The sequence below is a fragment of the Pseudorca crassidens genome, chromosome 8 (genome assembly GCF_039906515.1).
Source record: "Pseudorca crassidens isolate mPseCra1 chromosome 8, mPseCra1.hap1, whole genome shotgun sequence".
Taxonomy (NCBI): domain Eukaryota; kingdom Metazoa; phylum Chordata; class Mammalia; order Artiodactyla; family Delphinidae; genus Pseudorca; species Pseudorca crassidens.
The window spans coordinates 52,704,743-52,728,769 of NC_090303.1; the positions used below are offsets into that span (position 1 = coordinate 52,704,743).

General features: G+C 40.5%; 1 protein-coding gene across 8 annotated transcripts in view; it reads right to left on the bottom strand.

Annotated features, from left to right (window-relative positions):
• Nucleotides 1–24,027, bottom strand: part of CDK14 (cyclin dependent kinase 14) — a 716,891-nt gene that overhangs the window by 119,507 nt on the left and 573,357 nt on the right. For all 8 annotated transcript variants that reach the window (XM_067746465.1, XM_067746464.1, XM_067746468.1 and 5 more), the window contains one exon: nucleotides 13,204–13,267. In XM_067746465.1, the coding sequence (XP_067602566.1) occupies nucleotides 13,204–13,267 (64 nt within the window). The remainder of the gene's footprint in view (nucleotides 1–13,203; nucleotides 13,268–24,027) is intronic.

Sequence of the window (24,027 nt, forward strand, 5' to 3'; positions counted from 1 at the left end):
CCTTGTAAAACAAATTTGATCTCCTTAACTTTGTACTCCCCACAAAGCAATTTTAATAATTTGCTATGATTTCAGGAAAGAACAAGAATTCCATTACAGATAAAATTAATACAATCTTGGATTTACAAGTAAATTATTATTCTTAGCAATTAATGACTGCACATAAATATGAGTTCTAAGAATTGCCTCTATTTAGAGCTTGACAGGATATGCTAATAGAAATTTTTTTTTCAGAAATACAATATGTCAGTTTTAGCTACGCATAAAAGAGCCAAAATTGATAGAGAAACATGCCATATGAAAATAGAAAAAATAAGGAAGAACAAAGTCTTCCTACCTTTACCTTCTGTCACTACTCACATAAACTCTTAATTCTTTTAGCACATGTCACCTGGGCACCTGCTTGTATGCCAGGCACTGCACTGGGCGATGGGCACACAAAAATGAGGACGTCCCGGTTACAGTTCAGTGGCCCAGAAATGTAAATACAGAATTACCAACACGGGGTGAAAATGCTACAATGTGGATATGGACGCAGTCCCCTGGAAGCACAGAGGCAGAGCCACTAACCCCATCTGTTTTCTTTTCCAAATGAAGACAGGATAAACTCAAATATCTGAAGCTGGCTCCAGTAACACACAGGACCTGATCTCTTGTATACAACATCTTTCAGATCTTAACTGTCCAAGTACACAATTTCAAATGGAGCCATTTCTAACATTTTCTGCAATGAGCATGCGTAACGTTTATAATTAGATTTTTTAAATTCTATTTTTAAAACGATTTCCATCATGAGTAAAAGCAATGTTCCATTAGAATGTAAGCAACCTAATTTCACTAGGTAAGTTTTGGAAACAAAAAGGTGCTTAAATTAGTGCCCCAAAACAGTAACAGGTGTATTTAATAAAATAGTCAACTGCTTATGAATAATTTTAACAGATTATTCGAGTATTTGATTAGGAGTGTTTTATACTGTTCTCCTCCAGTTAGGTTTATTTTGTCACTATTTTAATTTCAGCTTTCTCTTTCCAATTATGTTTAAACTAGAAGTTTAGAATGCCGTGATTTAAAGCATAGACTAACTCACAGCGTAACAGAAGTGCAATTAATTTAAAACTGCAGGCTGATTTTCCCCTTCTCCTCTTATTGCAGGGACACTGCAGAGGATGGTCGCACACAGTGGGCGGCCAGGGAGGATAGCTGGTAGAGAAGAAGAAATCACTAACTCTGTAACATGGTGGGGCAGGGGACAGAGGCTGGAAGGGTTTTGCTCGAACTGCCATGCTTATACACAGCAATTCGTTGAGATTCCACAGGAAAACACTGGAGAACAATGCTATATATTCTAAAGTTTCCTAGCTTAAAAGAGCTAAACCTGAAATGGCTTGAGGCAGTGTGAAAACAGATAAAACCTAAATTGGAATTTACTCATTTGCTTATATATATGTACTGTATACTCTAGGAAAGAAACTTTAATTTTTAATACCCTTATCCCCTTCTCACCAATGTTTTTTGGATCTTATAAGATACTGCTGTGTTTTTAACGTCAATAACAAGGAAACATATGAGTAAGTAGTCAAATCAAGCAATCAATTAAAACCCCCAAGTACTGGATTGGCCAAAAAGTTCGTTCGGGTTTTTCTGTAACATCTTACGGAAAAAAACAAACGAACTTTTTGCCTAACCCAATATGTTCAAAGGACTTGAAAGGCTAAAGCAGGATTTGTAAGAACACTTTTCTTTCTTTTTTTAGGGGGGAGGGGTGCATGGAAAGGAGGGGTGGCAACAGAGACAAGATCTTTAAAAGTCTCAAACTTGTAAAGCAACTATACTCTAATAAAAATTTTTTTAAAAGTCTCAAACTTTAGTACACCTTTTACAAATGGATTTAATAGCATCTGATTTTTAAATAATATCATGGAATAACTATAAGTCAATACAAAAATGAGTAATGTCCAGGGACTTCCCTGGTGGTGCAGTGGTTAAGAACCCGCCTGCCAATGCAGGGACATGGGTTCCAGCCCTGGTCTGGGAAGATCCCACATGCCGTGGAGCAACTAAGCCCATGAGCCACAACTACTGAGCCTAAGTGCCTCAGCTACTGAAGCCCATGCGCCTAGAGCTTCTCTTGTGCTTTGCAACAAGAAAAGCCACCACAGTGAGAAGCGCGTGCACTGCAGCGAAGAGTAGCCCCGGCTTGCCACAACTAGAGAAAGCCCACGCACAGCAACGAAGACCCAACACAGCCAAAAAATAAATTAAAAGAAAGAGTAATGTCCAAAATGCCACAGTAAATGTTTGATTATTTTATAATGAACACCTCTAAACTATATATTCAACTACTCACTATTTAAATTCTTTAGGATTATTTTGCATTTTAACAAATGCATTTACTCTTTTCTCTTGAGTTTGTAAGAAAGTAGTAATGACTTAAGTCAAGAGCTGTGACCAGACTATCATCTGGTGGAGGTGTTGAACCTGAAGCCTTTCTCAGGATTGCTTCAGTGGAGGGAAAAGAGTCCGGTCCTTTATGAGGATGAACAATAAACACAGTCACGAATCACTCTGGTGATGCTTCCAACAATCACGTTAGTTACTTGTTTATGTAACAGATAATAGCCTTCAATCTTTTAAGGTTAGAAGACATGAGTATTCATTCATTCTCTCACTCATTCTACAAATATTTCTTGTGTGCCTGTTTGCCAGGCACTGTGGACCCAGCAGTGCACAAAACGTACAAGGTCATCTGTAGCCTACAATGAATCATGGGATCCAATACTAAGGGGCCAGCAATGGAAGAAAATCTATTTACAAGTATTCACAAGAATTTTTATGCAAATGTGACTTTCTTATGGTTATAAGGAAAACCAAGCCAGCAGTCAACATTTCAGCTGATATTCTGACCAAGACATAGAAAAGGTGGATTTAAACCATCTATGGTTCTCAGACCAGAGTAAAGCAGAATTCATGCACAGTAGACGACAGTTTATCCCAAACAGAGAGGGCTAGACTTGTTCCAAAATATGGGGATTTTAGATATGTCAATTCCAAAAAAGCATAGGGATCCAAACAGGCATTTTAGAAATAAGATGTATGTCTGCACAACTGTAATTCACAGCTTTAAAACTCTTGCTGTCCCTCATATATATAACGGCTGTGATTTCACACACCTCCAGCGTTACCAGCGAGAGGCTCTGACGTGACATGCTAACAGGTAACAGAATCTCACTGCCCTGTTGCTGTCACCCAGAGGGGTTTCCTTAAAATGCTGAGTAGCCATCTTCAGTCCTGAAAATAGGAGACTGCAGCATCCTGCCCTGCCCTGGCTGCAGCAAATCATCCTTCGATTACCAACGGTGTGTGTTTTAAAATGAGCAATCTCTGAGCAACTTCTAGAAACAAACGTCTACTCTGTACGTTAAACGTTCTTACTTCCTATGGCATTTGGTTTTTCCAACAGACATACAAATGGGTTTGTGAGCGCATATTCCCAGCTGAGGTCTTCAAACCAACCACACCTTTCTCAACCAAAAGTCATGGAACACTTCTCTTTCGGTAAGATGTTTTTCTTTAGAGAAGTAAAGTTTAATCAGTTAGGCATTTATCACAGTCTAAAGTGTACTATTCACAAATGAGACTGAATCTTTACGGCTCCCAGAAAAGAAAGGAGAAGAATGATTTTGTGTCTCACTCTCCATGCATCCCGACCCATCCCTCCATCCAAACTCTCCACAGGGAGAAAGAGATCAGGAAGACAGCACTCAGCACCTTCTAGGGGAAATGTGAGCAATCAGGTAGCCTGACCACTTCATTCTACAAATGACTAAGCTAAGGTTAGAAAGGTTGACGAGCCCATGATCCAGGCTAGTGGCAGAGGCTGAATCAGGACTCTATTCCCGGTTTATCACTTGTTACTGAAAAGCTGGGTTACCCAAGCTCTTTGGTAACAGTTCTTTCAGTACCTTGAAAATGATCTGTATCTTCATTTATGCTGATTTCCACTCATAGGTTGAAACTCTAATTCTTTTCTTAGATATGATTGTAACCAAATCACACAAACTGGACACTATACAAGGATTTTAATCCTCTTGGGGTGGGAGGGAGCATAATTACTGAAGAAGTGTTTGTTTGGTGACTGGCATTCTATATCAACTTTGGCGCGATGAGGTGTGGATAACTCCCAAACTGAATTTTTCAAAATTGCAAGAGTAGAAGTAATGAAACCAGTATACCTAAGGATTTTTTTGTTTTTGCTTTTGTTTTCAATAAAGCTGCAATCAGAAGAACTTCATTTCTCTTTGAAAATTTAATCTCACTACATTTTCTCTGGCATTTTCTGGACACTGTTAGTCTCCATCATTTGTGATGCCCTCTAGTGAAAATAAATGGGAAATTCTTCAAGCAGATACAGAGAAAGTCAATACAGATAGTCCCTGCTTTGCACTGAAATGAATTTCTACAATTTATAAAGATATCTCCCCCCATAGGTCTGCCCACTGGGGAAGAGCTGAATTATTATTTTACATTTTTCAGTAATTATCATGATTTTTGGCCATTTAAAATTTTTATTTTATAGCGTTGGCTATATGTATGACTTTTTGCATATCAAATCCTTGGTCGGTCATGGACCTGTTGGGAAAAACCTATGCCCCATGTCTATGGCATCACTGTTAACTGGTGTGAGAATAATTTCCCCTGAGTCAGGACTTGCTATTACAGACCATTCTCAGCCCAGAGCTGTGGGCAGAAACTACCAATCAAGAGGAGTTCACACTTGAGATGAAGCCCCTTACCATCTCTGAAATAGGTCTGTGACTTTTTGTAGACAGTAGGTCCCTTTGCAAACAAAACATCAATTTCCTCCCCCGCTCAAAAACCCTCCATTGATTCCTTTCGCACTTCAAATAAAATCCTAGCTCTTCACCTTGACGTTCAGTGACCCACCCCTGCTGCTCTGTCCGTGGTCAGCTTCTCCAGCCACACTGATTTGTAATTTGTCTACTATTTGTCTCTCCTCTAGCACGGAAGCCCCATAAGCAACGGGTTTATCTGCTTTGTTCACGACTGTGTCTTCAGCATCTACAATGCTGCCTGCCACCTAGCGAGTACTTATTAAGAATCTGAGCTCATGAGAGTATCTGGCGCATGGTTCCTGCTGCTTGAAACGTGGCCACTCAACTCCAGCATTTTCTCCCCTGCTCTCAGCCAGCAGTGACCCCCAGCACGATTGCCACAATCAGAAAGTATGAAAGTCAAGACAGCCTGACCTTCTTGTCACACTTAACGTTGTTTTAACTTCCTCTGCTCTATAAAGTTCACTTATTTTATAAATTTACTAATTAACTGGCTTTTTCACTATGTGACCGGAGTGGTATTTACTGGTAGGATGAAGAACGGCAGAGTTGAAGAAGGTGGTGGTTGATGCTTGAGGGAGAGAGCTCTAAATGTCCTGAGCCTTGGGACAGGCAGACCCATAAGGTTTTTAGCAATAAAATCTGAGATAAGGGCCATATATTTGCAGATTAATTTTTCAAGTCGATTTTTATAACCATCACATAGTTATACCCTTGTACATTCAGATGTTACCCATGACCGTTACATTTGCTATCAATCGCTCAAAAAAAAAAAAGACATATAAAAAGATTCTTGAGGTAAAGCATAAAGTGGGAAAGAAAACACCGGGCAGAGGACACAGTATAAATGGTACAAAATATTACTTTGTATGTTACATGCCCCTAACAGTTTAAAAGCACTTTTATACCAATTACACAGCCAGCTCAAATCTTCTTAAAAATAGGTAAAGTATAAGTATGTAAAAAGTAATGAAGAGGACGTAAAAATGGATTATCTCATTTAACGTCCATAGGAGTTCCATGAGCTGGAGGGAGCAGACGGGATGCTTCTGGAAGAGGAAGGAAGATGGCCCTGCATGTCCACAGGTGTCTCCTGACAGCAGGCGTGGTCTGTGCAGGGCAACATCATGGCACGAAACCACCCTCCTGTCAACCGCCCTGCACTGAATATCCCACCAAACAATTTCTACTGCTTCTGCAGTTTTTCCATCACCTTCTAACAGACTAGGGGAAGTCCAGAGTGTGAACAAAGGCTACAGGTTCAGATCTCCTCTGGTGTGCAAATCATGGAACTGGGCAATTCCCATAAAATGTACCAAGGACTGTACATTTAAAACTAAACACCCACAGACGGTGTTTGGAGTGGACAATTTATTGGAAGCACAAGTTTTAAAGAAGATACCCATATTTAGCAGGTGGAGGGTGGGTTCTGGTACCTACAAGAAGATATATAGAGATCTTTTCCAAGATGCCACCAGGCAGGGCTGAGAAGAGGCTGACAATTCTCCCTCATCATACTCCTATGTTTGCAGACGGGGAAGCTCTCTTAAAGAGACTGGCAGGCATCCGTAAGAATGGCAGGCCAGGGACTGCAGGCCTGGGTTTGCGTTTGGGCTCCGCTACATACTGCAGATGTGGCCTTGGACAAGCCACACAATCTCTCCAAGCCTCAGTCTCCCAGTTTCCTTGTCCATAAATTGGGATAACAGTATTAGGACAATAACATTATAATAACTCAGGAGTTATTCTAAATACCAACTGAGATAATATGTTGAAATGCTTTGTAAATAATAAAATACAACATAAAACGTAAGGTGTTATCATCATGGTATTCTGTTTCTTTTTAATTAAAAAAAATTTTTTTTTAATTCTTTTGGCTGCGTTGGGTCTTTGTTGCTGTGCGTGGACTTTCTCTAGCTGAGGCAAGCGGGGGCTACTCTTAGTTGTGGTGTGTGGGCTTCTCATTGTGGTGGCTTCTCTTGTTGTGGAGCATGGGCTCTAGGGCACGTGGGCTTCAGCAGTTGTGGCACATGGGTTCAGTAGTTGTGGCTCGTGGGTTCAGTAGTTGTGGCTCACGGGCCCTAGAGCGCAGGCTCAGTAGTTGTGGCGCATGGGCTTAGTTGCTCCGCAGCATGTGAGATCTTCCTGGACCAGGGCTCGAGCCCGTGTCCCCTGCATTGTCAGGTGGATTCTTAACCACTGTGCCACCAGGGAAGTCCCATCATGGTATTCTGAAAAAATTTACATCTTCCCTCTGGAATTAAGAAGTCTGAATCTACTTAGTTTGGGGGCCTCAGTTAGGCCTGTGAATAGCTGGAATTGAGGAGAAGTTTTTTACCTCATTACAGAGTCTGAGTACAACTACGTCCATATTTATATGTTGCCTTCAAGATCAGTGTGTCTGTGAGCTTAGTTTGGGGCACAGAATGTTTAAAATACTCCCTTTTTGCAATTTGCCTCCAACGGCAAATTTGTTGCTAGAAATTCTGACTTTAACAAACTTTCCTTAATCAAACTGCTTTTTGGATTAGATAACTTTCTCTTCAGAATAATATAATCACTTTAGAAATACTCTGTTCCCTTGCTTGATTTGGGAAAAATAGAATTATTTCAGTCTAAATTTCATTACTTTTAATTGCTTCCTGTCTAGCAACATTTTTCTCTCCCTGAATTTTACAGTGCCTTCCCTTTCTGAACTCCTGAATAACAACTGGTCATTAAATAGTTGTTGAATGCCCCTTTTGTTGGAAGCATTTAAGAGATGAAAAAAGTTTCATACATGGACTCCACATGTTATTTTGGGGCCAAAGTATTTCATACAAAGTGATGTTTATGGGTCCATGTTTTACTAAGTACAGAGCTCAGATCCTTCCTACTTTTTTGCTACTTTCTTGATAGACTAATTGTCAGTAAACTGTTCATTAGAAGAAGGTCAACGAGAAATTGTAATACAGATGCAGTAGCATGATCATCCATGATTCATGCTGCAAAAAAAGGGCACTGAACTGAAACCCAGGGAGACCTCCTGGGATCTACTTTCATCTCTGACACTGACTTTGGGGAAGTCCTTTAACATCTCTGACCTCAGGTTCCTAGCCTTACAAAGGACTGAGCAGGGCTATATGCCCCCTGGAACTTCTTCCGGCTCTAATGTTCAATTTGCTTAAATAGTTACCGCACAACCGAAACACCGCTCTTACTCCCAGCTCAAGCAGCCCAACGGTTTTCCTTGACAGTAGGAAACTGCAAAATCTTCTCAGAATTCTCAGTCCCTCACCCTGATTCTACTAGTCTGGAGAACCTCAAATGCCTACCTATATTCTGCCCTGATCTGGGGCTACCACAATTCTACAAATCCCAAACAACCCCTCCAATACATACCCAAGATGTGTTTTTAAAAAATATTAAAGCTAAGTCTGTCTTATAACAAAGAATTCCAAGCACCACTTCACCAGAGGTGTATGAGCCATGTGGCCTCTGTTGACATAAAGTAGCCGAGGGCAAAGCAGGCAGGGCAAAGTGGTCCTGGGAGTCACACAGGGAAGGCTCTTCCCATCCCAGAAGGAAATGGAGCAGAGGGCATTACGCAAAAGCATCCCAGTAGTGAGTCATGAAACAAGTGAAAGGGAAAATGTAGTAATTTTGCAGTAGACTCTTACTTTTTGATAGAGACTGGGGTTTGGCCTGTGATGAATCTCATCGAAGGTGACAGAATTACTGAAGTGCTAAGAATACCACGGTGTCACCTTTCACCTCCGAGGCTGGCCCACAGCAAGCATCCTGAGGATAGAGATAGAAGGAGACACTCTAGTATGAGAGGTGGGGAGAAGGGGGAAAGAGGGGGAAGGAAGGACAGAGAGGGACTAGAGAGGGGGAGAGGGAGAGAGGGAGAGACCCCTAATTTTGAGACCATAAACCACAGAAACTGAGGGTGAGGAAAAAGAAGTGAGAAGGCAATCAGGGTCAAAGAAGACACAGACCCATTTCCCACTTCTTTTGAGAGAAATTTAAATAGAAGTAAATGATGGGGAAGTGGCAGCTCCCAAGGTTAGATTTCTTATTATATGTAACACACACGTGTGTGTGTACGTGCGCATGTGTGTGTTACACATATATTTATTTATTTTATGCAGCTGTGGCCTGTCCCAGCTGCCTGGTTGCTATGGGAATAAGCTGAAGTTAAGGAATTTTGTGTTAGCATAAATATAAGTGCAGAAGAGGACACATACAGGCTAAATTCTAAAGAATCAATCCCAGTTGTTATCTAGTTGTTCTTTTAAAATCTTAACAATTGTTCTAAGCCAACACAGAATTTTTTTCTCTTGAGGCAAAACAAGTTAAACAAGACTAGTAAGATATGAGAGTGAGGATTACTTTCAAAATTCCTTAAAAATTAGAGTCATTTTTTAAAATTCCAGAGAAGCAAAACTTGTTTATAGAAAAATGATACTTTCTCTAATATATAAAGAACCCCTAGAAATTAGTAAGAATATGACAAATGACACGTAACTCTACTGTAAATTGGCAAAAGATATTAGTTGCTCACAGAAAAGGAAATACAAGTGATCCTGAAACATATGAAAAGATGCTCAGCCTCGTCATAAAAGAAACATGTAAATTTAAATTATATTAAGATTTTTTTTGTCACCTAACAGGCAAAATTGAAAAGTTTGGAGTGGAGAAGAAGCGTGGAGTGGAGAAGAAGCGTTCTCATGTATTGCTGGTAACAGAGCCAACTGGTACCATCCTTCTGGACAACAATTTGACAGAAGTGTTCAAAAGTATAATTGTATACAGTTGACCCCTGAACAACACAGGAGGTAGGGGCGTTGACTCTTCTGCAGTCGAAAATCTGCCTATAATTTATAGTCTGTACTTGGTATCTGTGGTTCCACATCCCTGATTCAATCAACCGCCATGGAGTACTGTAGTGGGTATTAATGAAAAAAGTCCACGTATGATGGATCCATACAGCTCAACCCGTGCTGTTCAAGGGTCACTGTATACTTATTAATTCTTCAACCCTACTTCTGGTAATTTATCCTTCAGATATACTTGTACAGATGTGATGCGCCTATTTATGTGTGTGTATACGGGTTATAATATTTATAATGGCAAAAACACTGGAAACAACCCAAATGTCCATAAGTAGGGACAGGTTAAATCCATACAATGTAAAACAATGTGGCTGCAGGAAAAGAGGGAAGCCACACTGGCCTCCTCTATACAGTGACATGAGAGGACCTACAGGATGCATTAATGAGAAAAGCAAGACCCAAAATGGAACTTTTTAATATGGAACTATGAAAATATATATTCATAATTTATTACATTTACATAAAGGAAAGAAACATAACAGAAACTAATAAGTGGGGGCCTGTGGTTGGGGCAATCGTTCTGGGGAAGTAGGCAGGTGGCAGACAGGGTGGGGAGGCTTAGTACTGTGCTCCTTTTTTATATGGTTTGATACTTTGAATTGCTTAAATTTATTATCTACTCAAAAATTGGACAAAGTATAATTTTTCCCATCTATCAATCACACTCCTTGGTATTTACCCAAAAGAGTTGAAACCCACTGCCAGTGATGTTTACAGCATTTTTATCCATAAATGCCCAAACCTGGAACAATCAAGATGTCCTTCAGTACGTGAATGGATACATAAACAGTGGCGCATCCAGACAATGGAATATTATTCAGTGGTAAAAAGAAATGAGCTATCAAGCCATGAAAAGACCTGGAGGAACCTTAAATGCATATTAGTAAATGAAGGAAGCCAATCTGAAAAGGCAACATCCTTTCAGATGATTCCAATTATATGACATTCTGGAAAAGGCAAAACTATGGAGACAGTAAAAAGATTAGTGGTTGCCAGGGCTTAGAGAAGAGGGAGGGATAAACAGGCAGAACACAGAGGATTTTTAGGGCAGTGATGCTACTCTGTGTGATACTGTAATGGTGGATAAATGTCATTATACTTTGTACAGACCATAGAATGTGCAACACCAAGAACGAATCCTAATGTAAACTATGGACTTTGGGTGATAATGATGTGTCAGCTTAAGTTCATCAAACTGTAACGAATGTACCACTCTGGTGGCGGATGTTGATAAGGGGGGGAGGCTGCACATGTGTCAGGGCAGGGGATGTATGGGAAATCTCTGCACCTTCTGCTCAGTTTTGCTATGAACCCAAAACTGCTCTTAAAAAATGAAGTCTATCAAGCAAAGCAAAAAAAGTATGTCCTCATGGCTCAGACTTTCTTCTTTTCCCTCAGACTTTCTAAGGCACTCTTTGGGGGTAGAATAAGGAGGTGGAAAGTGGGGTGGGACAGGTGGACCCTGGCACTAATATTTTCTCCTCTGGGAATGTGTATCTTCTTCCCCAGCACTCCCCTGATGGGTCTGCTTAAGTGCTGCATGAAAAGGCTCGTAGATTTGCTCCCTTTGCCTCAGTCTATTATCTTGTCTCTCCTTGACTCCTCTCAGGGCAACTCAGGAAGCATTTACCACATCTACTCTCATCCACAAGCACCAAGCACTGCCTGGAGTATCTTTTTTGCTAGTCAGCACCCATGCCTTACATTCATCTAAACACGTTATTCCTTTGGACCCCCATTACCTTTTATATATTATGTGTCTGTGGTTGCACTTGTACATAATATTAATAACTTTTATATATATATATATATATATATACACACACACACACACACACCCTAATTTATATATGCCTACCAGAAGAGTCACATAAATAATGTGTTTTAAACATTCAATAAAATTCAGAGCAGCAGACATTCATTGAACCAAAATACATACTAGTCACAGCCTCTGATCTCATGAAGTTCCCAATCTGTTAGTTCAATTTGCATTACATCATAGTACTTTCCAGACACATTTAAAAAATGCTTTTGTGTGTTGCTTGTTAAGATAAATTCTATTCACACCAAAATAAACCAAATACTCCATGTTTTCTCCTCTAGAAACTTGGTGGGCCAAATGACTATCTTAATTGTTCCTTTCTGCATCAACTTTATTCATTTACACCCTTTTCATATTCTCCTCTGCTTTATTTCCCTAGGACTTAAGATTTTTAGATATTAACATGAGGAAGTTAGGCTTCTTTATGAACCCACACCTGGAACGTTTATAAAGAGCTGTGTTCTCACTTAAAATCCATTAGTGAGAGCACTTAGAGGATGCTTCTTGTTTAGTTAAAAAAAAAGAAAAAGAAAAAAAATCCATCTTAAATTAAGTATCTATAGTCTTTCATAACACAGAAGTTATTTAGAATTTTCAGTAAAAGTGCAAAGGGTCCTTGGGGCAGCCAAAGAAAATAAAAGAATTCTCAGCACATGGTGTACTTTCAGAAGAAAAATATTAAGAGTAACAATAGTTTCTAAACTCAGTCATTCTTTGGGATTGATAACTTATTCCTGATGGTCCCCCAAAAGAAAGGAAGGAGAGAAAAAGAATATACTTGGATCCTGTAACAGTAATTATTCATAGCTCTTTTCCCTCATAAAATAATGGACTATTAGATCTTCCATAAAATCCGTTTCAGTAATTTAATGGTAGGTTTGCATTTTATAATCCATGTTTTGTAAACAAGAAAAGAAGAAAAAACGAAAAGATTATTTTACAATAATTCATTCCACTAATTTTTATTAAATTCCAAACCTTTCATCCCTCCTATAAAAATTAAATAGCCCATTTTGAGATTCTTCTTCCATTAAGCATAATTATTAAAACTGAAAGTTTCTTGACTGCCACCTACTGGTAAGAAAAAAGTGACAACTTATTTTATATAAAAGTTCTGCATTTTCCCTCAGATTTTCTGGTTTAGGGGTTTAAATATTTAACATTAAAAAAGATGGAATGTTGAACATACAGAACATTTTATATGTTTAAACTCAAATTAATTGATCATGTATTACTAGAGTTTTAAAAAATAAATAAAAATATGATTTTTCCTTTTTACAATGTAATACTTTCCCTAGTATTATTACTAGAAGTCACACAGATGGATTACAGTAGCTTGATTTAAAGTTTGTCTTTATAGACATGGATGCTAGTCTAACTGATGATGAAATGAAAGGTTACTTCAAGATTAGCCAGTCAAATCAAACGAAGAACATAGGGTGAAAAACTCTCACGAGGGTTGTCATTCAGTCTATCTTTGCCAACAAATAAACTGTGAAAACCAAAGGACAACTCCAATAAGAGGTTGAATACACAATGGCAAAAGTAACCAGAATTTTCCCAGGTAATATATTAGCTCGAGGGGGAATATTTATATATTCACCCTTTTCATAGCAGAAGCACTTAGTCATTTGTAATTAGTGAAACATACCTGGCTTAAAATGTGGTAAAGAATGAACTCCAGGCCACGTGTCCTCATTTGGCGTTCCAAGAACCTAGTGGAGAGCAGGAAATTGTGGAAACAGACTTATTATTTCCAAAGCACTCAAGATTCTCCAGTGCAGAAAACAGTACACTGCATATGATGAAACTCTGGATTTTTTTTCCCATTATCGTGTGCCAGGGATTTTATTTCAGTAAAACAAACCCAGCTAAAGAGCCACCCAAGTTGAATGTCTGTGTTTTAACAAATGCAGCTGAATGCGGTAAGACAAGTTAAATCTGCTGCATTTTATCAACTCCAAACTTAGTAAGCAGCCTTACGACTCAAAGAATGAGCTGTCATCTTCATGGAACTGAATAAAGTATGTATGTGTCCCTCATGATTCTTTCATGAGCTTTTATCCTTCACTCTAGTATCAGACGTGTCATCATTTAACAGTTCTAAGAATTCTGTCATTTCTTCCCCCACATCCTCTGTCTGGGCATCAGAATGTTTCAAAGAAGCAGAACAGACAGCTTGGGATGCTCACATTCTTCACTGGCCATACTATTTGTTAGAGTTAACATCTCTAGTCACATGATATATAGTTTCCTCATCCCCAAATACTGTTCTCCCTACACTGTCTCTCTCTATCCATACTTCCAGCTTCTTTCCGCATCTACTTTTCTATCCCCACAATGTTTGATCTGGTCAAAGGCATTAAAAGGCAATTCCGATTCACGTATAACGAGCACACTTTATTCGAATTTTCAGTTCCATCATCTATTGCTATTATACTCAATGATCATGGTAAATCACTGATGGAGAACAGTGGAGATGAAAGGTTTAAGAGCCCAGATCATGGAGACAGACTCCTCTGATCCCCTACTTACTAGCCATGGGACTTCGAGCTTCAATTTCCTCCTTTGTAAACTAGGGATGATGATAACAGCACCTTTTTCATCTGTGTGAGAATACTACCTGGTATGCAGTAAGCACTATGTAAGGATCAGATACTATTCAAAGCACCCACAGAAAATGGGGTCAGGTCAAGGAGGTGCCGGCAATGGAGGAGAATCCAGCCCACCCACTTTTTCCATAGGGATTCCCTGATCTGGGGGTCAGTGCCAAATGCTGTAACTCAGACTACGATGGACCAATATGACAGTCAAATGAGTTAGAAAGGGGAAGAGATAAAGCCAGAAGCTGGCAAAACTGGAGGAATGGCAGACATCATGGGGGGAAATGACACCTATTCACTCATCTCTGAGGATTAGCAGATACTACTAGGCAATAAGGAAATACAGAGCTCTGGCTCTTTATGCATAGACTTCCTAGCGGGTACAGGGCTGTGAAGGCAAGGCGGGGCACACATACAGCAAGCGACTCACTCACTGCTTCCTGCTCTGGCGAATCAGGGTTAATAAACACATGTATTACGTTCCTCACTGAAACACGGAATTCACTGAAACACTGGGTGTGAACACAGTGTTCAGGGGATCAGACAATACAGTTCTTGCAAGCACTAATTAACACTAACAGGCAGATCTACATAAACAAGGTCACACTATTGATGGGCTAGGTGGGGATGCAAGGCGCTAGGTGAGAGAGGGCTCTAAGAGTTGTAAGATAGGAAAAGAGACAAAGACAAGCCTGACATAAACAACTGTGACAACAGTGTCTCTGCAAAAGGCATGTCCTCCTTTCTTTCCACTAATTCTGATCATTATTTCAAGAGAGGGAGACAGTCAGGTGTGCGGGCAGCACACAGCTCATCTGGGGGATGCTCCTCTTTTGAGCTCCCACTGAATTCTGCATGAAGGACAAAGGGGTTTGACAGTATTAAACTTTAGCAACTAAAGGGAGAAACTCTCAGCTCAAAATCACATCTTGATCATGACAAATCCATCACGTATGAAATAGACCCTCTAAGGTTTTATAAACAATGAAAAGTCCAGCCAGAACGTGAAACTTGTTCTCTCACTCCTAGTAAAAATATGATTGATACCCTGACTGTACCTGTTTCTACAATGTTTATGTTAACAAAGCTTTTTCAAAGGCACTGTCCTCATCCAGATCCAGTGTTCTGTTTCAAAGTAATTATCAAATACTATGGCCATCCCATAAAAATTACCTGCAAAGAAAAAATACATCAGACTTTTTTTGAGTTATTATAGCATTGACTGATGAGATTCCACACCTCAAATTATTCTCCTGTCAACAACTCCTAGGCCATTTGCACAGGAAACAAAGTAGGCAAAGGAAAAGAAAAATTAGAAGTCAATGTTGCTTCCTGTAAAAGCCTTTTTGGGAAAGGCAATTTGGGTTAAATGTATGCTTAGAGAGGATAGGCTACTTGTGCACTAGGGAAAGTGGGTGTGTATTGCCTCTGATGTCAGATTTTCCTTTGTATTAATAACTAAGAAATTCCACTACCAAGATACTTTGAAGTTAGAAGGAAAAAGAGGTACTCTCTAAAAGTCAAAAATAATCTTTTGCAAAAAAAACCCCCAAAAACAAAAAAACAGTGCAGAAGATAATTACATCTCAACATGTAAAATATGTGCCTCAACATTTAAAGTGTGGTCCCCATATCTGTAAATAAGCAGGCTTCTAATATCTGAGGTCACCCTCAGTCTTGAAACAACATGCTGTGATATGCAAAAAAGTCCTGTATGTGTTCATTTAAGCTGCTTCGCCTTAAACCTGTGCCCGTGGCTTGTATGTCTCCCTGTCCCTTTGCTGGTTCATCTCTGCACTCAGTTAACATTTACTGTGTTCATCACAGAAGACAGAAGGATGAGACTGGGCTCTGCCTTGAGGCGCTCGCTCCTACTCTGGTGAGACAGAGGAGTGGGACGGTGATGAGCTGCCTTCGACATAAGAAGAGCTCTCTCAGAAGTGTGAGGAGAAGGGGGCAAGAGCCCAAAGCAGGGTGTGCTTGAGGCTACCTGGGGTGGGGAAAAGCTGCCAAGGAGAGGATCTTTCAGTGGGAGACGGAACACAGAGTGATGGTTGGCCAAGTAAAGAAAGTGGGGGGGGGGCCCAAGGGGAGGGACAGCTGAGTATTCTGGTTATAAGGAAAGGCTATATTAAAATAATCTTCGGCTTCCCTGGTGGCGCAGTGGTTGAGAGTCTGCCTGCCGATGCAGGGGACACGGGTTCGTGCCCCGGTCCGGGAAGATCCCACGTGCCACGGAGCGGCTGGGCCCGTGAGCCATGGCCGCTGAGCCTGCGCGTCTGGAGCCTGTGCTCCGCAACAGGAGAGGCCACAGCAGAGAGACGCCCGCATACCGCAAAAAAAAATAAAAATAAAATAAATGTAACAGTAAACTGTAAAGTGCCCTAAAGATGTAACTGTCACCGGCAGAGCCCATTAACAATTCCCAGGGAATAAAAATAGTATCTAGGTAATGAAATAAAGTCTAACCTTTTTTCTTCGCCTTGGCGCTTCGTCTAGTTTCACTTGCTCACCGGGAGCCACGGGCAGAGGCCTCACACCAGCCCTTCGGCCCAAAGTTCCTGGTGCAGAACCGCCCTGCCAACACCTCAGCTCGAGACCGTGCACAGAAGCGCCGAGCATGGAATGACGCGATTCAAGATGGCGGTGGCGGGCTGTGTGCAGAGAGGCTGCGCCCAGCACCACGATGATCTGGAGCCTGAGCCGTGCAGCCCCGCCCACCCCTCGAGAGCTCTGCCTCTTCCCCCCCCCCCCCCCCCCCCGCTGCCCCGCCCTATAAAGCAACCCTGCCCGCGGAGCTTATCCCTCGCCATTCTCCGATCAAAAGAGCTTTCCGGGCTTCCCTGGTGGCACGGTGGTTGGGAGTCTGCCTGCCGACGTAGGGGACACGAGTTCGTGCCCCAGTCCGGGAGGATCCCACATGCCACGGAGCGGCTGGGCCCGTGAGCCATGGACGCTGGGCCTGCGTGTCCAGAGCCTGTGCTCCGCAACGGGAGAGGCCACAACACTGAGAGGCCCGCGTACTGCAAAAACAAAAAACTCCATTGTTTAAGTTGTCATGATGCTCCTGACCCCATGCCTTCCCAAGGTGGTTTCCTCTTCTGGAATGCCCTGTCTCCACTGGCCAGGTTAACTCCTACCTCTGTTTCTAGCTTCATGGGTCACCTTTTCCTGAAAGACTTCCTGGACTCTGGTCCAAGTTACCTGCTATGATCTCTGTGTTCTTTGAGGGCTTTGTGCAGACTTCCATTATAGGACCACTCACTGCCTCATAAGCGTTAGATCACTCATCTGTCTCTCCACCGGACCATGGACCTCCAAGTAGAGACCATGACATTTATCTCTGGATCCCTAGCGCCTACCATGTGCCTGGTACCAAACATGCACACAGTAAATGTTGAATGAATGAAGGAACGAATGAATGGTGTGTCTGGGTAACAGCGCGAAGTTTCGTCGGCTTTACTGTTGGCTGGGTTATGGGATGGGAGGCTAGGGCCAGATACTGAATGCATGAAGACTGACTGCATTTTCTCTCTCTTTCAAGTTGTCACAAACTGCAGGTCACATGACCCACTGGAGGACAGTAAATTTCATTTAGAGTGTTCATATCAGCATTTTTCAAAAGATGAAATCCAAGAGAAGATGTCAGAGGGTCACAGACACAGTAAAGATGCATATTGTTTTTATGAAGCAACATTTTATTCAACTTTTCTTCATGTTATATCTGTGCATGTACATATGTATGTGTGCATTGTGAGTCATGATGTAAAATGCATTTCTTACTGTTTAAGAGCCAGTTGATAGGGAACAAGAAAGCTGAAATCAAGAATGCACGTTTGGGAGCTGAGGGCAATGAGTTTAGTTCTGGGCCTATTAAATGTTAGAAATACCTGCAGGTCAAGACAAAGGGCCTTTAAAGGACAGATGGAAATATAGATATGGATCCTGGGAGAGGGATTTAAGATCAAGAAAAACATTTAGCGTATATACATTTGTAGAAAGCAAATACCAAAACAGCAGCTCCAAAATGGTCTCCCTTCCCTATATTGACATGTATACAGTTCCCAAAGGGTGTCTCTGTGATTTCCTGAACTTTCAGCATCTGTTAAGAAAAACAAGGGGAGCCTGAACCAAGATGGCAGAGTAGAAGGACGTGATTTCATTCCCTCTTGTGAGAACACCAGAATCACAACTAGCTGCTGGAAATCACTGACAGGAAGACACTGGAACTCACCAAAAAAGATACCCCACATCCAAAGACAAAGGAGAAGCCTCAATGAGATGGTAGGAGGGGTGCAATCACAGCAAAATCAAATCCCATAACTGCTGGGTGGGTGATGCACAGACTGGAGAACACTTATACCACAGAAGTCCACCCACTAGTGTGAAGGTTCGGAGCCCTACATCAGGCTTCCCAACCTGGGGGTTCAGCAATGGGAGGAGGAATTTCAAGAGAATCAGACTTTGAAGGCTAGAGGGATTTGACTGCAGGACTTGGAAAGGACTGGGGGAAACAGAGACTCCACTCTAGAAGGCACACACAAAGCAGTGTGCGCATGGGACCCAGAGGTAGGAGCAGTGAACCCAGGGGAGACTGAACCAGACCTACCTGCTAGTGTTGGAGGGTCTTCTGCAGAGGCGGGGGGGGGGGGGTGGCTGTGGCTCACCATGGAGACAAGGACACTGGCAGCAGAAGTTCTGGGAAGTACTCCTTGGCGTGAGCACTCCCAGAATCTGCCGTTAGCCCCACCAAAGAGCCCACAGGCCAAACAACCAACAGGGAGAGAACCCAGCCCCACTAATCAGCAGTCAAGCAGATTAAAGTTTTACTGAGCTCTGCCCACCAGAGCAACACCCAGCTCTACTTGCCACCAGTCCTTCCCATCAGGAAACCTGCACAAGCCTCTTAGATAGCCTAATCCACCAGAAGACAGACAGCAGAAGCAAGAAGAATTACAATCCTGCAGCCTGTGGAACAAAAACCACATTCACAGATAGATAGACAAGATGAAAAGGCAGAGGGCTATGTACCAGAAGAAGGAACGAGATAAAACCCCAGAAAAACAACTAAATGAAATGGAGATAGGCAACCTTCCAGAAAAAGAATTCAGAATAATGATAGTGAAGATGACCCAGGACCTCGGAAAAAGAACGGAGGCAAAGACCGAGAAGATTCAAGAAATGTTTAACAAAGACCTAGAAGAATTAAAGAACAAACAAACATAGATGAACAATATAATAACTGAAATGAAAACTACACTAGAAGGAATCAATAGCAGAATAACTGAGGCAGAAGAACAGATAAGTGACCTGGAAGACAGAATGGTGGAATTCACTGCTGCAGAACAGAATAAAGAAAAAAGAATGAAAAGAAATGAAGAGAGCCTAAGAGACCTTGGGGACAACATTAAACGCAACAACATTCACATTATAGGGGTCCCAGAAGGCGAAGAAAGAGAGAAAGGACCAGAGAAAATATTTGAAGAGATTATAGTCAAAAACTTCCCTAACATGGGAAAGGAAATAGCCACTAGAGTCCAGGAAGCACAGCGGGTCCCATACAGGATAAACCCAAGGAGAAACATGCTGAGACACATAGTAATCAAATTGGCAAAAATTAAAGACAAAGAAAAATTATTGAAAGCAACAAGGGAAAAACGACAAATAACATACAAGGGAACTCCCATAAGGTTAACAGCTGATTTCTCAGCAGAAACTCTACAAGTCAGAAGGGAGTGGCATGATATACTTAAAATGATGAAAGGGAAGAACCTACAACCAAGATTACTTTACCAGGCAAGGATCTCATTCAGATTCGATGGAGAAATCAAAAGCTTTACAGACAAGCAAAAGCTAAGAGAATTCAGCACCACCAAACCAGCTCTACAGCAAATACTAAAGGAACTTCTCTAAGTGGGAAACACAAGAGAAGAAAAGGACCTACAAAAACAAACCCAAAACAATTAAGAAAATGGTCATAGGAACATACATATCGATAATTACCTAAAAAGTGAATGGATTAAATACTCCAACCAAAAGACACAGGCTTGCTGAACGGGATACAAAAACAAGACCCATATATATGCTGCCTACAAGAGACCCATTTCAGACCTAGGGACACATACAGACTGAAAGTGAGGGGATGGAAAAAGATATTCCATGCATATGGAAATCAAAAGAGAGCTGGAGTAGCAATACTCATATCAGATAAAATGGACTTTAAAAAAAAGAATGTTACAAGAGACAAGGAAGGACACTACATAATGATCAAGGGATCAATCCAAGAAGAAGATAAAACAATTACAAATATATATACACCCAACATAGGAGCACCTCAATACATAAGGCAACTGCTAACAGCTATAAAAGAGGAAATCAACGGTAACACAATAATAGTGGCGGACTTTAACACCTCACGTACACCAATGGACAGATCATCCAAAATGAAAATAAATAAGGACACAGAAGCTTTAAATGACACAATAGACCAAAAGATTTAATTGATATTTATAGGACATTCCATCCAAAAACAGCAGATTACACTTTCTTCTCAAGGGCGCACAGAACATTCTCCAGGATAGATCACATCTTAGGTCACAAATGAAGCCTCAGTAAATTTAAGAAAATTGAAATCATATCAAGCATCTTTTCTGACCGCAATGCTATGAATTAGAAATGAATTTGAGGAGAAAAAATGTAAAAAACACAAACACATGGTGCCTAAACACTACGTTACTGAATAACCAAGAGATCACTGAAGAAATCAAAGAGGAAACCAAAAAATACCTAGAGACAAATGACAATGAAAACACGACAATCCAAAACCTATGGGATGCAGCAAAAGCAGTTCTAAGAAGGAAGTTTATAGCTATATAAGCCTACCTCAAGAAACAAGAAAAATCTCAAATAAATAATCTAATCTAACACCTAAAGGAACTAGAGAAAGAAGAACAAACAAAACCAAAAGTTAGTAGAAGGAAAGAAATCATAAAGATCAGAGCAGAAATAAATGAAATATAGAAACAAAGAAAACAATAGCAAAGAACAGTAAAACTAAAAGCTGGTTCTTTGAGAAGATAAACAAAATTGATAAACCATTAGCCAGACTCATCAAGAAAAAGAGGGAGAGGACTCAAATCAATAAAATTAGAAATGAAAAAGAAGAAGCTACAACAGACACTGCAGAAATACAAAGCATCCTAAGAGACTACTACAAGCAACTCTATGCCAATAAAATGGACAACCTGGAAGAAATGGACAAGTTCTTAGAAAGGTATAACCTTCCAAGACTGAACCAGGAAGAAATAGAAAATATGAACAGACCCATCACACGTAATGAAATTGAAACTGTGATTAAAAATCTTCCAAAAAACAAAGGTCAAGGATCAGATGGCTTCACAGGTGAATTGTATGAAACATTTAGAGAAGAGGTAACACCCATCCTTCTCAAACTCATCCAAAATCTTGCGGAGGAAGGAACACTCCCAAAGTCATTCTATGAGGCCACCATCACCCTGACACCAAAACCAGACAAAGATACTACAAAAAAAGAAAATTACAGACCAATATCACTGATGAATATAGACTCAAAAATCCTCAACAAAATACTAGCAAACGGAATACAACAACACATTAAAAGGGTCATACACCATGATCAAGTGGGATTTAACCCAAGGATGCAAGGATTCTTCAGTATACACAATTCAATCAATGTGATACACCATATTAACAAATTGAAGAATAAAATCCATATGATTATCTCAATAGATGCAGAAAAAGCTTTTGACAAATTCAACACCCATTTATGATAAAAACCCTCCAGAAAGTGGGCATAGAGGGAACGTACCTCAACATAATAAAGGCCATATATGACAAACCCACAGCAAACATCATTCTCAATGGTGAAAAACTGAAAGCATTTCCTCTAAGATCAGGAACAAGACAAGGACGTCCACTCTCACTACTATTATTCAACATAGTTTTGGAAGTCCTAGCCACAGCAATCAGAGAAGAAAAAGAAATAAAAGGAATACAAATTGGAAAAGAAGAAGTAAAACTGTCACTGTTTGCAGATGACATGATACTATACTAGAGAATCCTAAAGATGCCACCAGAAAACTACTAGAGCTAATCAATGAATTTGGTAAAGTTGCAGGATACAAAATTAATGCACAGAAATCTCTTGCATTCCTATAAACTAATGATGAAATATCTGAAAGACAAATTAAGGAAACACTCCCATTTACCATTGCAACAAAAAGAATAAAGTACCTAGGAATAAACCTACCTAGGGAGACAAAAGACCTTTATGCAGAAAACTATAAGACATTGATGAAAGAAATTAAAGAGGATACCAACAGATGGAGAGATATACCATGTTCTTGGATTGGAAGAATCAATATTGTGAAAATGACTATACTACTCAAAGCAATCCACAGATTCAGTGCAATCCCTATCAAATTACCAATGGCATTTTTTATGGAACTAGAACAAAAAATCTTAAAATTTGTATGGAGACACAAAAGACCCCGAATAGCCAAAGCAGTCTTGAGGGAAAAAAAAGGAGCTGGAGGAATCAGACTCCCTGACTTAAGACTATACTACAAAGCTACAGTAATCAATACAATATGGTACTGGCACAGAAACAGAAACATGTATCAACTGAACAAGATAGAAAGCCCAGAGGTAAACCCATGCACCTATGGTCAACTAATCTATGATAAACGAGGCAAGGATATGCAATGGAGAAAAGACAGTCTCTTCAATAAGTGGTTCTGGAAAAACTGGACAGCTACATGTAAAAGAATGAAATTAGGGCTTCCCTGGTGGCGCAGTTTTTAAGAGTCCACCTGCCGATGCAGGGGACACGGGTTCGTGCCCTCGTCCAGGAGGATCCTGCATGCCACAGAGTGGCTGGGCCCGTGAGCCATGGCCACTGAGCCTGCGCTCCACAACGGGAGAGGCCACAGTGGTGAGAGGCCCACGTACCGCAAAAAAAAAAAAAAAAAAAAAAAAGGATGACATTAGAACACTCCCTAACACCATACACAAAAATAAACTCAAAATGTATTAAAGACCTAAATGTAAGACCGGGCACTATAAACTCTTAGAGGAAGACATAGGAAGAACACTCTTTGACATAAATCACAGCAACATCTTTTTTGATCCACCTCCTAGAGTAATGGAAATAAAAACAAAAATAAACAAATGGGACTTAATGAAACTTAAAAGCTTTTGCACAGCAAAGGAAACCATAAAGAAGATGAAAAGACAACCTTCAGAATGGGAAAAAACATTTCCAAACGAATTAATGAACAAAGGATTAATCTCCAAAATATATAAACAGCTCATGCAGCTCAATATTAAAAAAACATATTACCCAATCCAAAAATGGGCAGAAGAGCTAAATAGACATTTCTCCAAAGAAGATATACAGACTGCCACCAAACACATGAAAGAATGCTCAACATCACTAATTATTAGAGAAATGCAAATCAAAACTACAATGAGGTATCATGTCACACCAATTAGAATGGGCTTCATCAGAAAATCTACAAGCAACAAATGCTGGAGAGGGTGTGGAGAAAAGGGAACCCTCTTGCACTGTTGGTTGGAATGTAAACTGATACAGCCACTATGGAGAACAGCATGGAGGTTCCTTAAAAAACTAAAAATAGAATTACCATATGACCCAGCAATCCCACTACTGGGCATATACCCAGAGAAAACCACAGTTCCAAAAGACACATGCACCCCAATGTTCATTGCAGCACTACTTACAATAGGCAGGTCATGGAAGCAACCTAAATGCCCATCGACAGACGCATGGATAAAGAAGTTATGGTTTATATATACAATGGAATGTTACTCAG